Genomic DNA, 18156 nt, shown 5'->3' with positions numbered 1-18156 from the left:
TTTTCCATCTATCATCTTATCTTGTTACTCACCCATCACCTCCCTCTGGTGCTCCTACCCCCTTTTTCTTTCTCCCATGGCCTTCTGTCCTCTTCTATCAGGCTCCCCCTTCTCCAGCCCTGTATCTCTTTCACCAATCAACTTCCCAGCTCTTTACTTCATCCCTCCCCCTTCAGGTTTCACCTATCACCTTGTGTTTCTCTCTCCCCTCCCCTCACCATTTAAACCTACTCTAGCTTTTTTTTCCTCCTGTCCTGCAGAAGGATCTCAGTCTGAAACATTGACTGTACTCTTTTTCATAGATGCTGCCTGGCCTGCTGAGTTCCTCCAGCATTTTGTGTGTGTTGCTTGAATTTCCAGCATCTGCAAGTTTCCTCTTGTTCATAAAAATGATTATTGTTTTAAGTTGTTTATTTGCAACATTTGCTGAAGATTTACTCCTAACACAACTCACTTTTTATGGGTTTCCTGTAGGGGATAGCCCTGTGATATTCCTCTTAGAAGAACAGAAAGGCAATGACATTGATCAGTAATTCTGCTGGACTGGATGGGGACATGGATACATTTGCAATCAGGAGAGGACAGGAGCATACCTATAGTGAAGATTAATTGTTGACCCGTTCAAAAAGATTCTTCATGCTTCTGTTTACACAGCTTTTACGTCAGCCTCATAGAATGTAATTTTATCTCGAACTGCAATGCAGGGCAGGCATCAGTCAATGATTATTGATCCAGTCAGTATCTCATGTAAACCAATGATCCAACCTAACTAAAAGGTACTATATTTATTTTATTACAGGGTCATGATTCAACTTGTGGGCTGAAGAAGTTTATAAATAAGCCTGTCAATGAAGATTGTGTCATAGTTCAGGTGTTGAAGAAACAAGGAGCAATTCCATTTGTGAAAACCAATGTTCCTCAGACATTATTTAGGTACTATTGAATAAACTCTATTTGAATAATACTGAACTTTTGAGGACCAAGAGAACTTTGGGCATTGTGGTGAGGGCATAAAAACTGGGTGATTATTGGACTAAATAGTGTGTCAGCCTTACACATGGTTTTCCAATTAACTGTCTTTTAAAAAAGAAATAATAGTGTCACGCTGGCTAATTTGGGACTGGCCTTGCAGCCCAGTTTCAATCCTGTTGACGGCGTAGAATTTGGCAATACTGTTTCCTCCTTCATTTGAAAAATGTGTGGGTTGGTTAGTAAATTAGCCGCTGTTGTTGCTGCCCCCAGTTTGCAGATGAGTGGGAGACCTGGGGATGTGGGGAGAATAAATGCATTAGGATACGATTAGTCTGATAATGGGTACTTGATAGTTGACACAGACTTAATGGGGCAAAGGGCTTGTTTCTGCACTGCATGGCTCCCATGATTTCATAATGTTGCTTCCAATGTACCTTTTATCCATAATACGGCTTGTTATGTTTGTTTGCTAATCGAGATACAGCCCAGAATAGGCCCTTCCGGCCATTCAAGGCACGCTGCCCAATTTAATGCTAGCCTGATCACTGAAATTACAATTACCAATCAACCTACCAACTTGTCGGTCTTTGGACCGTACGAGGAATGTAGAGCACCCAGAGGAAATCCGCACAGTTATGGGGAGAGCGTGCAAACTCCTTACAGCAGGAATTGACCTTGGGTCACCTGCATTGCTAAGTGCTGTGCCAACCACTACACTACCATGCTGCCCATGTGAAGTGTTTGAAAAGGCTTTGAATTACCTGAGGTTCCTAAATCATGTACTGGTTGTGCAATATTTGTCGTCTAAATAGCCATGCCGACATCTGTGAACAGCACTGATTAAGGTACATTAATTCAGTGCCCATCATCTGTTTACCTTGTGAATCTGCCACTGAATAATCCAAACCTTGTAAACGTGAAGTACAGCACTTTCATCAGTATTTTACTTTTCATAGAAATTACGTTTGTAGTTAGCATTTTTTAAAATTAGCAATATGTTTATATATTTTTACTACCTGTGATAGATATTGTAGGAAAGGACACCATTTCATAAAAGCATTTATTATCACTGATATATATTGTGAAATCTATTTTTTTTTGTGGCAGCAGTACCATGCAAGTCATAAAAGTAATTACTTTCAAGAAGTAAGAAGTTACAATAAAAAGTAAAATAAATAAATAGTGCAAAAGAGGAAAGATTCAAGTTTACTTGTCCTGCACATTGAAACAGAGTGAAATGTGTCATTTGCGTTAACAGCTATCACACTTCTTCATGGGTTCATGCACTGTTCAGGGAGGACAAACAGTGTCTTAAATGTTGAGTGTGAGTCTTCAGGTTCCTGTACCCCTGCCCCTATGTTAGTAAGGAGAAGAGAGCCTGTCCTGGAAGGTGAGGGTCTTTAATGATTGTCTCCATCTTCCTGAGGCTCCAGCTTTTGATAATGTCCTTGATAGTGGGGAGGGGTATGTCTGTGATAGAGGTGCCAGAGTCAATTAGGCACTTATTGCCTACTCCTGGAATTCTTGAGAAAGGTGGAGGTAGACCTTCCTGAGTTACATTCTACATTGTGAACGAATATTCTCCAACAACACAGTAGGTAGGTACTTCCAGGATTTTGACTCAGCACCAATGTTGTCCAAATTAGAATGGTAACTTAGAAGGGTTGATGAAGTCATGGGAATCTTATGCATTTAGTTGTAATTCACTGGTTTAGAATGCGCTGTTTTGGAGGTTTATTGTCAGAGATTCCTTGAAGAGAATTGTCACATAAAAATTGTTAGGTGCTGAAAAAATTGACTTCTTGGAACAGCCATAGAGAGCAGAAAATTGTTCTTGCAGAACAAAAACCACATTCAGTGTGGAGTTAACGACCTACAATATTTTACCGCAATTGATATTGATGTCACACCTCATATGTCCTTGTGAACATTGACTTCCCTGATATCTCTCTCCAGTTCCTTCCCAGCAATAGCAATGTATTCATTCTTACATTGCTATTACTGTGGAGGAAGTAAATAAAACCAGCAGCTCTCACCTCTAAGGAATAGACAAAGAGAAGAAAACCAGCAGCTCTCATCTCCCACCAAAGACCTAGTACCACATAAAAACATACAATAAAATCAGAAGTACTCAGTTCTCTGTGACATTATTGGACAGATATTTATTATTAGCCTGTCTCAAGACTTTTATGTCTCAAGAGGAATAGATTGGTTATATTGCCTGCAGTTCTGTTCTTGTACCATTGACATTTCCAATCTCAATGAAAAGGAACAGCTCAGGAAATGGTGACATTGCCACATGGGTTGAAAAGTCTTGGGTGAGTATATAAGTTTACAAAATAACGTGTGGCAGAATGTGGTGCCAATATTGCCAATTCACTCACACTGAATTGGGTGTTTATGAACGCCCCTACCAGTCAATAATTTTATAGCAGTCTTTCTGAAATGTCAATGGGGTGAGAAATTTGCAGCTCACCCATGAGAGAATGCTTTATTTCCTGTTACAGCTATGAATGCAGCAATCCTATTTATGGCCAAACCGTCAACCCGTTAAACATCAAGAGGACACCTGGTGGGTCATCGGGTGGGGAGGCTGTCCTGATCGCAGCAGGAGGCTCCATCCTTGGTATTGGAACCGATGTCGGTGGCAGCATACGCTTTCCAGCTGCGTTCTGTGGAATCTGTGGCTTCAAACCAACGGCAAACCGGTTAAGGTGAGATATTTTTTATTGCAGATATTTATTTTTATTTATGTAGAGGAGAAGGAATGGGCTATTTTGCACCTTGATTCTCATTAATGTTATTTTCTATGGTCTCTTTATCAATACTGTTTATTTAATTTCATAACTATAATTAGTTGAATTCAAATGTTCCAGTTGCTATGGTAGGATTCAAACTTGTAACCCTAGCTCAAAAGTCCAAATCTCTGGAGGCTAATTGAGTCACTGGCCATTCCAGTTGCTCCCTTAACGATCGTATTACCACTCTCTGGTATTCAGTTAGATTGTGTCTGATCCGGACCTCCAGTCTTTATTGATCAATTTGTTTGATGCCTGCCAGCAACTTTATTTTTTTTCTTAATAAAAGCCCAAATTAGTTGAGCATTCATATCTTTATGAAGAGAGAAATACAGAATTTCATCACCCTTTGTGTGGAAAAGTACTTCTTCATACCTTTCCTGATTTAATGCCCGATTTAATTATGTTCCTTTTTTTCATTCCCTTTGGCCATTTTAACAATTTAAACACCTTAATTAGCTTACACTTCAAACTTCTATGCAATTTGTCCTTATGATTTAAACTTTAAGGCACACTTTCATTGTTGGTTACTCTGCTGTGCATTCCGTTGAATGCCAATATATTCTTAAGTTGTTGATGCATTACATTTTCACAGTAGATCCTCCCAGCTGATTGTCCGATAAACATCCTTTTCTAAGATGCAGTGCTAACTTTTTCCAAGGACTGAAATTACATGTTTGGCTGCAATCTACAAATTTGTTGATTTTATTTTGATTTTGTATGGATATAATTTAAGAAGTTCAATAATATTAAAATTGGAATAATATTAAAATATTCAAGTATGTTCAAGATCTATGCAGTTAGAAGACTATATCTCATAAAATGATAGTTTCAAGTTTTACAATGTTGTGGATTAATAAAGAGAGGTTAGTGACAGAGTAAAATTAAAGAAAGGATAGAATAGAATCATTGTCATAATGCACTGAAACAAGCTTATCCATGCTGACCCAGGTCTCAATCTACTCTTGCATTTGGCCCAGATCCCTTTATCCCTTCCCTATCTATGTACCTAATGAAAGACTTTTTAAATGCTATCATTGTACAGTTTCTTGAACGCGGAGACACAGGTAGACAGGGTGGTGAAGAGGGTGCTTAGCACGTTTGCTTTTATCATAAACACAAGAGATGCTGGGAATCCAGAGTAACACACAAAAAAGTGCTGGAGGAACTCAGTGTATCTGGCGTTATCTACGGAGTGGGATAAAGAGTCGGGCATCTTGGCTCAAAACATTGACTCTTTATTCTTCTCCATGGATGCTGCCTGACCTACTGAGTTCCTCCAGCATTTTGTATGTGTTCTTTTTGCCTTTATCAATCAGGATAGTGAGTACAGGACTTGGGCTGTTTTGTTACAACTGTACAAGACATTGGTATGGTCAAATTTAGAGTGTTAAATACAGTTCTGAGCCCAGTGGTATGTGGAGGGTGCCATTAAACTGGAGGGGTTATGAGGATGTTACTGGGATGGGAAGATATGAGTTATAGGGAGAGGCTGGAAAGGTGAGGACTTTTTACCCTGGCACATAGAGGTTCAATGGATGACCTTAGAGAGGTTTATAAAATCATGAGGGGCAGAGATAAGGTGAATAGCTGCAGCTTATTTCCCCAGAGTTAGGGAGTTTGAAACTAGAGGGCATGGGTTTAAAGTGAGAGAAGCAGATTTAAAAGGGACCCAGGGGAGAACCTTTTTCTACACATCATCATCATTCTGTGCTGGGTCGTATGAGGTGGGCGATCATGGTCTGCATCACCATGATTGTTCTTGGCAAAATTTTCTACATTAGTGGTTTGCCATTGCTTCCTTCTAAGCAGTGTCTTTACAAGACTGGTGACCCCAGACGTTATCAATACTCTTCAGAGATTGGCTGTCGTTTGTGATTGCTTAGCAACCAGGACTTGTGATATACACCAGCTCTTCATATAACCGTCCACTACCTGCTGCCATGGCTTCACGTGGCCCTGATCGGGGGAGGGTGGGGCTAAGCAGGTACTACACCTTGCCCAAGGGTGTCCTGCTGGCTAGTGGAGGGAAAGAACACCTTGCACCTTCTTTGGTAGAGACAGATCTCCATCCCACCACCCACTTTCTACACAGGGTATGCATGTATGGAACAAGTTGCCAGATGAAGTGTTAGATGGTGGGTCCAGTAATGACACTTTAAAGATGCTTGGAGATGTACAGGGATAGGAAAGGGTTAGAGGGATATGGGCCAAATGCAGGCAATTGAGTTAGCATGGACAAGTTGGGAATGTAATGCTAGTCTTCTGTGCTGTGTGGCTCTAACTGACAGGTAGACATGACAGTATTTTAAGAGGTTAGCTTTAGATGATAATTTTGCAGATTACAGAGTAAATAATTTTATGCAGGCACATCTATTGATTAAAATGGGAATATTTGAGAAATTTCTTCCTTCATTTGAGGAAATATGTTTTTTACTTCATGCAGCAGAAGGGGTTTGACAACAAATGCATCTGGACAGAGAACGGGTGAGTTTCTTCTCTACATGAATTATAATTACGCCAATGTGCCAGACTAAACCAGAATTATTCTTAAGCATGGGGATAAGATGATCATTTCTCTCCCCCACCCCACTGCCACACTGTCTGTCTTCATCGAACCAAACTGCTTCAACCACCAATCAATGTAATCCTTACATTGAAGTCTGAGAGAAAACCCGATGAAAGTGTATTTAAAAAATGAGAGGCACAGATAGGATAGAGAGTCGTCTTCCCGGGATAAAAAGGCCAAATACTTCAGGGTATAGTTTTAAGATGAGAGGAGGAAGGTTTAGAGGAGATGTGAGGGATATGTCTTTTGCACAGAGACCGGTAGGTACCTGAAACACACTGCCAGGCCTGGTGGTGGAAGCAGGTATTTAAGAAGCACTTAGATAGGTATATGAACATACAGAGAATTGAGGGATGTGGATCGTGTACAGGCAGATGGCATTAGTTTAATTTCAGCTTGTACCTGAGCTGTACTGTTCTATGTTCTAAATGAATATTTTAAAAAAATGTATGTTTTGTGAAACTACAAATTAATCATTTATGTAAAGGATATAGGATATAGCATCTCCCCTTTCCCTTTCACTTCTTGGAGGAAAAACATTTTTCATTGGTCCAGATACCTTTCCAGAAAATCTTTTGTGTACCTTCTCTGAGACTCTGAATACTCTTCCTAACGTGTGATGCAGTGAAGCATCTGAACCCGACCCAGCTTGTATGCATTGCTGCTGAAGATTCCAAATCTCACCTTTTTTCCTTCAACAACCTTCAAATATTTGTGCACATCCAAATCTAAATATCACTGAGTATCTAATCTAATTAAAATTTATCTTATACTAACGCTTAGCATTCTGCTAAAATGCACCACTTCATAATCCTCTGCATTACATATCAGTTAGTTGTAGTCCACTAAGACTTTCTCTCTCTCTCTATGAACTCCTGAGGTTTGTTATTACCCCACTTAAAGCCTACTATATTCGAGGTTTCATTCACAGACTTGGAAATTATGCACAACATATCCAAATCTTAGACATTAAGATACAAAAATGAAAAAGAGATCCTAATATTGAGGCCTGGTAGCTTCAGGGTAGCTTATTTAGTGTTTGAAAAACAACCATTCAGTATAACTCTGATATTGTCTCTTGGCTAATTTCATACCTATTTTATCACTGACACTTTATTTCAATTCGTAAACGGCTAATTAAGTTGTATATACTTCGGGTAGTATATGTCACCATATATTACCCTGAGATTCAATTTTGTAAATGCCTGCAAAAAATGAATCAGGATAATAAATGATGATTCTACAGTATGTAGTTTGATAATAGATTGAACTTTGAACTTCAGCTCCATTATTTTCATCAAATATCTTAAATACATCATCAAAGAACTATTGATCACTGTATGGGTTAGGGTTAGGGTATGTAAATACAAACATGATCTACAATTAAATGCTGAAGTTTGGGTAACCTTGGTCTTAGACAGTTCAAGAGTTTCCTGTCTGTTCTTCTTCCACAGGTGGTTTGTTGGAGGTGAGCTGCAGCATTGCAGTGAAAAAGTTGAACAAGTTCAGGGCAATGACATAGCTTTGTTTGACACTGCTCTGAACAACAGTGTTTGGCTCTGTTACAGGCCAACTGGTTAGGGTTATGGCCTCTATCATCACGATGTGAATGTAAGACAGACATTAATTTCTGTGGTCAGCTGAAGTCTTCAATCATTATTCCCTTCCTGATTCTGAATGTCTGGGACAACTGGAAAACACACAAAAAAAATTTCAGTTGGAGAGGCAAAGAAATTTTAAATTGATGAGGATATCCATGGCCTGGCCAATTAGTTGACATTAGTAATTCACTATAAATACAATATCGGCATTAATTAACATGTTCATGTGTCAGGAAGCCACGTTCATAATTTTTTGTATCAGAAAGATCACATTCAACATTTCCAAAAGATATAACCCCTTAGTTCTAGTATAATTTTGGAATATTTATTTTGTGTCCTCTAAAATCAACTTCTATATGCTCTTCATAATATCTATAATTGTGGTTTAATCAATATAAAAGCAGATTACCTTTCTAGAAATTAATTCCATGACATTTTGAGGTTATTTCCCATTGCCTTTCAACACTGAATTGCACCCTTTTTAAATGGTGTATATGTATACCAAATCTTTCTCATCCTCTTTCCCCATTTTGACAGATATATTACAAGGGTTGTATTGCTCCCTTTCCTATGTAGTAAAATTATTACTTAATATTTAATAATACTGAAAATAGTTTGATTGTTATATGCCCATTCTGCAAGTTTAGTAATAACTTGTTATTTTGTTGTTACCTGTAATAACATTATCCGCCCTTGTCATTCTTGTTCCTATGGCCTCTCACTAGTGCACTGATAGGCCAAAATTATATGATGATTTACTTAAGGATACGGCTTTATTCTTTAGAGCAAAGGAGGATGAGAAGTTACTTGAGAGAAGAGTATAAGATGATCCCCAATAAGGTTAAGTCCTTAAGGTTGTTATGGCTAGTTGTGGTAGTGAGGATAAGCTCCCACTGTTTATTAAATGCTCCCAAAGGTGTTGCTTCTCAAATAGCCTCTGCCAACAAGTCCAACTCCTGGCGTTCATGTGTGGCTTAGCTACTAAGCCTGGTGAAACAAAAGAACGTAAGAACATAAGAAATAGGAGCAGGAGTAGGACATCCGGCCCATCATGCCAGCCCTGACATTCAATAAAATCATGGCTGATCTGTCTGTAAACTCAGCTCCATCTACCTGCCTTTTCCCCATAACCCTTAATTCCTCTACTATGTAAAAATCTATCTAACTCCATCTTAAGTATATTTAGTGAAGAAGCCTCAACTGCTTCCCTGGGCAGAAAATTCCACAGATTCACCACTCTCTGGGAAAAACAGTTTTTCCTCATCTCCGTCCTAAATCTTCTCCCCTGAATCTTGAGGCAATATACCCTAGTTCTAGTCTCACCTACCAATGGAAACAACTTTCCTACTTCTATCTTATCTATCCCTTTCAAAATTTTGTATGTTTCTATAAGACTCCCCTCTCATTCTTCTGAATTCCAGAGAGTGTAGTCCCAGGCGTCTCAATCTCTCCTCATAAGTTAACCCCTTCATCTCTGGAATGAACCTGGTGAACCTCCTCTGCACTGCCTCCAAAGCCAGTATATCCTTCCTCAAGTACAGAGACCAGAAGTGAACACAGTACTCCAGGTGCAGCCTCACCTGTACCCTGTATAGTTGCAGCATGATCTCCCTGCTCTTGAATTCAATCCCTCTAGCAATGAAGGCCAACGTTCCTTTTGCCTTCTTAATAACCTATTGCACCTGCAAGCCAACTTTTTGCAATTCATGAACAAGCACTCTCAAGTCCCTCTGCACAACAGCATGCTGCAACCTTTTACCATTTAAATAATAATCTGCTCTTCTATTATTCTTTCCAAAGTAGATGATCTTGCATTTACCAACGTTATATTCCATCTGCCAGACCTTGGCCCACTCACTTAACCTATCCATATCCCTCTGCAGACTCTCACATCCTCTGTACAATTTGATTTCCCACTCAGTTTAGTATCATCAGCAAATTTTGCTACACTATATTCAGTCCCCTCTTGCAAAATCATCAATGTAGATGGTAAACAGCTGCAGGCCCAGCACTGACCCCTGCGGCACCCTACTCACCATTGACTGTCAACCTGAGAAACACCCATTTATACCAACTCCCTGCCTTCTATTGGTTAACCAATCCACTATCCATGCCAATACACTTCCTCCAACTCCATGCATCCGTATCTTATTTCTAAGTCTCTTGTGTGGCACCTTTTCAAACACCTTCTGGAAATCCAAGTGTACAACATCCACCTGTTCCCCTCTATCCACTGCACCCATTATGTCCTCAAAGAACTCCAGTGAGTTTGTCAAACAGGACCTGCCCTTTCTGAATCCATGCGTCTGTCTAATGCAGGGGTCAGCAACCTTTACCACTGAAAGAGCCACTTGGACCCGTTTCCCACAGAAAAGAAAACACTGGGAGCCGCAAAACCAGTTTGACATTTAAAATGAAATAACACTGCATACAACGTTTTGTTTTGCCTTTATGCTATGTATAAACAAACTATAATGTGTTGCATTTATGAAATTGATGAACTCCTGCAGAGAAAACGAAATTACATTTCTGCATGCAACAAAAACGTTTTGAACTCCGAAAAAAAGACGTTGGGTTGAAGGTTACTTTGAAGTAAAATACTCAACGTCTATTTGAGTCCTTCTTGTATTTATGAAAAACGCCAAACTTAAATTTGCCGCCAGCAGCAAATCAAAAATAACGTTAGCCAGCTGTCAACCTGAAAAATAAAAGGACTATTTCACTGAACAATGAAAACATATGAATATACGTAAAATAATAGGCAATTAAAATATTTATCATACTTGGTCAGGTTGACTCACACCTGACAATGCAGTCGTATTCAGTAGGGATGGATCGATGCTTAGGGGAGTGACCGGGAAGGAAAATGTGTTTTTTTCCTCTCTGAACTCACAGAAGCGTTTCCCAAACGATGTTTGCATTGCGATGGTTGCAGAATGTAAATACTCCGAATTTATCATGTCGTGACCTTGTTTGAACTCTCTCAAATTGGGGAAGTGAGACAATGTGCCTTTCTGTAAATCTCTGGCAAGCACTGTCAACTTGCGCTCGAATGCCAAAACATCCTCCAACATGTGCAGGGCTGTGCGTCCTTACCCCTGAAGAGCTGTGTTCAGCGTGTTCAGGTGCGCTGTCATGTCTACCATGAAGTGTAGCTTTTCCAGCCACTCTGGCTGTTCCAGCTCAGGAAAGGTGAGCCCTTTGCTGCCCAGGAAAATTTTCACTTCTTCCAGACACGTTGCAAAGCGTTTCAGCACCTCCCCTCTGGACAGCCAGCGATAAAAACACGTTGTAGCGGAGTGCTACACGCAGTCAGTAAACTGCAGTCAAAGATAGCTTTATTCGAACTAAACAGCCTTGCTTTTAAGCCTCCCTCAACCCGCCCCCCATGGGCGCGGATGCTGCAAAAGACACGTACTCACAAACCCCCGTAGGCTATCTCCCTTAGCCTGAACGCTGGCTAATTGTGAGCCGGTTCGGATGTGTCAGGAAATGGGTCGCCACAACGTCTTATTTAGATTGTACAAGATCACCATAATCTTCAAATTTAGAATTACATTTCAAAAACTAACAAACTAACATAAAATACATTTTAATTAAATACTGACCAATTATTTCCCAAAGCAACAGGGAGCCGCAGCACAGACATAAAAGAGCCACATGTGGCTCCGGAGCCGCGGGTTGCCGACCCCCGGTCTAATGGAACCGCTCCTTTCTAAATGTTTTGCTATTTTTCCTTAATGACAGCTTCAAGCATTTTCTCGACTACAAATGTTAAGCTTGCTGTCACTTGCTGTCTTCCAATCCACTGGGAACTGCTCAGAGTCTAGAGAATTTTGGTAAATGATTACCATAGCGTCTACTATAACTTCTGCCAATTCCTTCAGCACCCTGGGATGCATCCCATCAGAACCATGGGACTCATCTATCTCAAGCCCTCTAGTTTGCTCTTCAGTGATAGTGATTTTATCTAGGTCCTCACCTCCCATTTTGTCCATTACATCATTCTTTGGCATATTAGACATGTCTTCCACCGTGAAGACCAACACAACATAGTCGTTCAATGCCTCAGCCATTTCCTTATCATCAATATCAATTTCCCCTCTAGTCTTCCCAGGGACCTACATTGACTTTAGCCACCCTCTTCCGTTTTATATATTTATAAAAAATCTTGCTCTCTGTTTTTATATTTTGTGCTAATTTACTTCCATATTCCATATTCTATCTTCCCTTATTTCTTGTTTAGTTGTTCTTTGTTGCTTTTTGAAGTTTTCCCAATCCATCAGTCTCCCACTACCCTTTGCAGCTGTACACATGAGCTTTTAATTTGATACTATCTTTTATTTTTAGGTCAGTAGAAACCGTTTCTACTGACAGGAGAAGGTTGCAGTTGCTTCAGGCAGGTGAGGCTCGTCAGTCTTGGTTGGTCACTCACCTGGGAGAAGGAAGACCTCTGCTGTCTTGCAGCTATACCTGCATATGGGAAAGGCCTTGGGAGTAAACCAGTAGAAAAACTCCAGAGCATAATGCAGTTCTATGTTAAGTTCAATGCTGACTGATAACTCCTGCAATGCTGCTGGTATCAAACTGTATCGGTCTCTGCCGTTCCTTTGGCTGCGTGGGGAGAAGGAGCCTGCTATGTGGGAAATAGCTTGCTCTCTATAGCGTACTGTCCTGGCTTACGTACTGGCTTGTACATCATGTAGACAGGGGGACACAGCATCCAGAGTTGCCCCCAACCAATGGAGGGCCTGAAGATGATGAGAGACATAGATCGAGTGGATAACCAGAGACCGTTTCCCAGGGCAGAAATATTAGTACAATGGAACATCATTTTAAGGTGATTGGAGGAAAGTATAGCGGGAATATCAGAGATAATACTGAGAGTGGTGGGTGTGTTGAATGCCCTGCCAGCGTGATGGTTGAGTCGGATACATTAGGAGCATTTACGAAACTCTCAAATAGGCACATGGATGATAGAAAAGTGGATGGCTATGTAGGAGGGAAGGATTAGATTGATCTTAGAGCAAATTAAAAGATTAGCACAGCATTGTGGAATGAAGGGCTTGTACTGTGTTATAATGCTTTATGTTCTTAAATTCACACTTGAAAACACAAGGTGAAATGGATCCTGATCAATGCTATCTTTGAGTGTTTTATATTTTCTAGTTGAACCGTCTGTTGGCCCGCTAGCCAGAGATGTGGATAGCTTGGCATATTGCATGAAGGCTCTGTTGTGTGAAGAAATGTTTGAGTTGGACCCCACTGTGCCACCCATTCCCTTTGATGACATGGTAATGTACAAAGCTATAACTGCTGGCGTTTATATAGTCCTTTCCAAGTATTAAGTACTTTAAAAAGCTTCAAATGAAAAAATAGAATATGCAAAGAACTTAGTGGTGGGATGTATGAAAGCAAGGATAAAACTAAAAGTTTTATTAAAGACTTTTGAAAGTGGGTTGCTGTACAAGATGGCCAATAGCTATGTTGTGAAATATGGGTAAAATAGACAAGAAGCTTTTGAAAAGATCAAAGAGCAAAGCATGGGACGCATGGCACAAGGTGGTGTTCTAGGGTGCATGGAATATTAATTAAGACAGAATTAATTAGAAAATAGGAGTAATAAGGGATTGAAGAATTTTAGTTGAGTTCAAGTTTACAGTTTGGAATAAACATTACACCAAGAAGGTCATTTGATTGTGAAGCTAACAAAATTATGGCTAAGTTTAATTAGGTGGGGAGATATGATAAGGGTAGAGGCAGAGCATATTGTAATTGTTAAATAGTGAAATAGGTTAAACATATTGGAGTTTTGAAGTTCAAGTTATTATTTAACCAAACATAAAGCTGTGTATCATTAGATCCATCCTGAATCAGCAGCCAAGAGGGAAATGGAATTGGAGAAAATATTTTAAAATTAGAATGCTCTGTCACATTTCTCTTGGCTACCTGCTGACAAGCACCATTGCCTTGTTGAATGTATTGATGCCCAGAGATATGGCTTTGGTTACTGATATTCTCAAGAACTATGAGAAGTACTGTAGACACTTGCTCAATTTCAATTTTGGTTTCTTTGAAGTAAATGAAAAACAGTCAGTTTTTGTAACTCCTGTAATCTCTGATTGCAAAGAATGATTTGGTGTTGGAGATTTTTGGACGCTCTTAGTTTCTCGACCACACCAGGTACTCCGCGACCCCTTATTTTCTGTATTTTAATTCTGCAGCAGAGAAAATGAATGTAGTTAGCTTGTAAATTATGGTGGTGGGTGTGGGGGATCTTACTGCTGCTTTTGTGAAATGCTCCCATCTGCAGCATTATTGCCATGGGGTAAAAGAGGGGCCTTTATGTATATATGTAAATCAGAGCACAGTGGTGTGGAGAGTCTCACAGCATCTTGACTGGAAATCCTGGGTACATTCAGGTGCAACTTCAGTAACATTATCCTTGGAGCTATTGCCTTCAAGAGATCTTAGTTGAAGAGGAAAGAAGATCCTGAGTGAAAAGGATATAGGCAATAACAGTGTTTAGAAAGTGATGAATAGTTGCTTAGAGCAGTACAGACCCATGGACAAGCCCTCACTCTTTTTGGATACCTTTGATTGTCAGAGACATTTGATCTTTGATGATCAGGGACCACTTGGAAAAAATAAACAAATTAAATAAGTTTAGTTTAAAAGATTTTAAGCTGATTAAAAATGTAAAGATATTATTAATCCATCAAACACAAACATGCTGAGAAGTAAAGAAAAATAAAAAGAAAAACTTGCCCAAACTTTTAAATGAAGGGCAGCAATCCCATCTATATGTAAAGCTGAATGGCTGACTTGAGGTTCACCCGCCTCCTCCTCAGGTCAGCAGCTTATAAATTGCCAGTGGATCTATTGGTAAACCCCAGCATGTTCTTTAGGTAATTAACTGGCAAGTTGTCAGTGTGTTTTAGCTTATTAACTTCAGGGTATTTTCATCTGCTCATACCAACATGTGCCAATTCCAAATCCATGCCCTTCTACAGATGTGTGGTAAAGAGCACCCTAACAAGCTGATCCCTGCATGTTATGGAAACTGCATTATGGCAGACAGGAAGGGTCTGCAACAGGTAGCAAAACTGCCCAGTGCATCACTGGCACTAGTCTATATGATATATGAAAGTTGCTGGAAAAGGGCCAGGAACATCACGAAGGATCGCATCCACCTTGTTCATCAACTGTTTGCCCCACTCCCATTAGGGAGGAGGCTACGTAGCATCCACACCGGGAACATCAGACTCAAAAGTAGTTATTTTCCCCAAGCAATAGGCTGATCAACACTTCCGCCCACTAATCTACTCCACTCTCCCCACCACAACTGCTTTATCATTTCCGGTCAGAATCACCTTATGTCAGACATCCCTGTGCTGGCATCACTCTATGGACATACAATCAACAGATATATTTAAGCTACCTTATGTATTTATATTTATTGTGTTTTTTATTATGGTGTTCTTTATCTTAGTTTTTTGTGCTGTATCAGATCCAGAGTAACAATTATTTCATTCTCTTTTGCACTGTATATTGGAAATGACATTAAGCAATCTGAATAAGAAACAAAATCCAATACAGATATGTTATAATCCAAGCTATTAACTTTTTATATCACTCTGGGATTTTACATATATGGAGGAATCAGGACAATATCATGTACTTATAAAGAATAGTCATTGATAAAGTGTTGCTTTCAATGTTACCTACCTGAGACAAATCAGTTTATTATTTAGTAAAGTGAGACGACAGCTGTTTCCTGAACAATCAACATATAATTTTGATAAGATTTATTTTGTGTGTACATTCCTCCAAACAGAAGATTAATATAGGCATATTATGAGTTTATATTTTTACTTTCAGTCAGCTATTAATCTGAATTTGTTTTGCTTTTTATGATATTACAAAATTTGGACTAATAGTCAAAGCAAATTCATGACAAGATGCCTCTTTAACATATCTCTTTAAAATCATTTTGAAGATCTATGCTGATACCAAGCCACTGAAGATAGGTTTCTTTGAAAGTGATGGATATTGGATCCCTTCCCAAAGCATGAAGCGTGCTGTGTTGGAGACTAAGCAACTGCTGGAGGATGCTGGGCACACGGTGTGTTTACTGATGTGTAAGGGAAATGGAGATATTCCTTGAGCTAGAGGGAAGTTAAAGAGGGAAATTACTGAGAGGATTAAGAAATTACTTGTAATTACTGTATTTTAATTCAAGTATGCCTCTTAATTCATCCATATCCATTCCTCCTTCACCCCTCTATCTCCTCAACCTCAAAATGAGTCAAGAACTATGTAGCAAAGTCTGAAAAATATGTTTCTTTGTTTTATTTATGTTATGTTTTATGCTGTATGTGAAAAGTTGCTGTTAAATTCACCTTATAAAATATGAACATATGAAAATGGTGACTAAGAAAAATCTTAGTTGGATTTTAATATCTAAATATCCCTGCAGAAATATATTATTTCTCACTTTAATATTTCTTGCATAAATTTCAATTTTGTCTGCAAGCTTGGTAACTATCTCTAACAAATATGTCTGATTTATAGCAACAATCTTATGGGTCAGAGCAGCAAACTTATCCAGGCTGATTCACAATCATTAATAGGAATGCCTTGTCTATGCAATATTTAATCTATTGTAGCTACTTCTTACCAATTCTACAGACCATCAGACCATAAGACCATTAGTTATAGGAGGTCAATTACACAATTTGACTTATTAAGCCTGTGTTTTATTTTCAATACACCAAACAATTTACTTTCTGTTTCTCTCACTTTCCAGTTGATATCATTTACGCCTCCTAAAATGTTCTATGCAATGAATGAGATAATATTTCGGGGACTTCTTGCGGACAGTGGCGCTACCTTCCTGGAAAGCCTGTAGGTAACCTCAGTGCACTTGATATAGAAAATAAAATGAAATCATTAACATTTTTGCACAACAAATCTTTTGCAATAGATTTACTTTAGTAATCTGTGAGATAGGTGGGGCAAAGCCCTCAGGGTGAATTTGGTGTGTTAATGGAAGACAGTAAAGAATTATAAGGTGATATTATAGTTGCTACTGCAGAAATATGCCAACTCCTTGGTTTCTTAATGATTTTTATATCTTTAATATGCTCTCTGATCTTTAGCTCCTTCTATTCACCCACCTAGAGGAAAGATACCAATTAGTTTGAAAGAGTGTAGAGAAAATTTACATGGATATTGTTAGGAGTTGAGGACCTGAGTTTCAGGGAAAGGTTGAATAGATTGGAACTTTATTCCATTGAGTCAAAAGAATAAGAGGAGATCATATTGAGGTGTACAAAATTATGAGGAGTATAGATATGGTGAATGCTTGCAAGTTTTTTCCCCTCATGTTGATTGAAGCTGTAACTGGAGGTTAGGATGAAATGTGAAATATTTAAGGGGCATCTGAGGGGGAAGCTCTTCACTCAGAGGGCTGTGCGAGTGTGGAATGTACAAACAGTGGAAGTGATATAAGTGGGTTCAAATTTAAGAGATGTTTTATTTATTGAACTACAGTGTGGAATAGGCCCTTCTGGCCCTTTGAGCCATGATGCCCAAGAATTCCTCAATTTAATGCTAGCTTAATTGTGGGACAATTTGTAATAACCAATTAACCTACCACCTGGTGCACCTTTGGACTGTGGGTGGAATGCAGAGCACTTGGTCAAATTCCATGCAGTGTCAGGGAGAACGTACAAACTCCTTACAGGCAGCAGTGAGAATTGAACCTGTGTCACCTACACTGTAAAGCATTGTGCTAACCACTATGCTACTCTGCTGTTTGGATAGATACATGGAAGAGAATGGTATGGAGGGCTATGGCTCGAGTGCGGGTAGCTGTGAGTATGCAGAAGACAATGCTGGTGTGGACTAAATGGGCCAAAGGTCCTGTTTCTGTGTTGTAGTACTCGGACTCTATGATTTTAGTTCTTAACAGCAATTCCTGTAAAACAGAAAATTATAGAAATAGGGTCACAAGAGACCTCAGATGCTGAAATTTGAAGCATAACAAATTACGCTGGAGGAACTCAGTGGGTGAGGGAGCATCAAAGGAGGGAAATGGTCAATCAGTGATGCTGGTCGACATTCAATTCTGCATCTCCCATCTGAAGGGTCTCCACCAGCATCATTGTTTGCCCATTTCCATCCATGGTGCTGCCTGACACACTGAATTCAT

At 39.4% G+C, this 18156-nt stretch overlaps 1 protein-coding gene across 2 annotated transcripts in view; it reads left to right on the top strand.

Moving 5' to 3' along the window:
• The first annotated feature begins 3551 nt into the window (after positions 1-3551).
• Positions 3552-18156, top strand: part of LOC132401819 (fatty-acid amide hydrolase 1-like) — a 35943-nt gene continuing 21338 nt past the window's right edge. Inside the window, exons 1-4 of one of the 2 annotated variants that reach the window (XM_059984059.1) lie at positions 3552-3686; positions 6217-6257; positions 15940-16065; positions 16750-16847. In XM_059984059.1, the coding sequence (XP_059840042.1) occupies positions 6237-6257; positions 15940-16065; positions 16750-16847 (245 nt within the window). In that variant the 5' untranslated portion in view covers positions 3552-3686; positions 6217-6236. The remainder of the gene's footprint in view (positions 3687-6216; positions 6258-15939; positions 16066-16749; positions 16848-18156) is intronic. The other variant, XM_059984060.1, reaches the window with a different exon arrangement.

The sequence above is a fragment of the Hypanus sabinus genome, chromosome 11, assembly GCF_030144855.1.
Source record: "Hypanus sabinus isolate sHypSab1 chromosome 11, sHypSab1.hap1, whole genome shotgun sequence".
In the NCBI taxonomy this organism is placed as follows: Eukaryota; Metazoa; Chordata; class Chondrichthyes; order Myliobatiformes; family Dasyatidae; genus Hypanus; species Hypanus sabinus.
The sequence above is the reverse complement of the archived record's forward strand: the minus strand, read 5'-3'. Positions and strand labels throughout refer to the sequence as shown.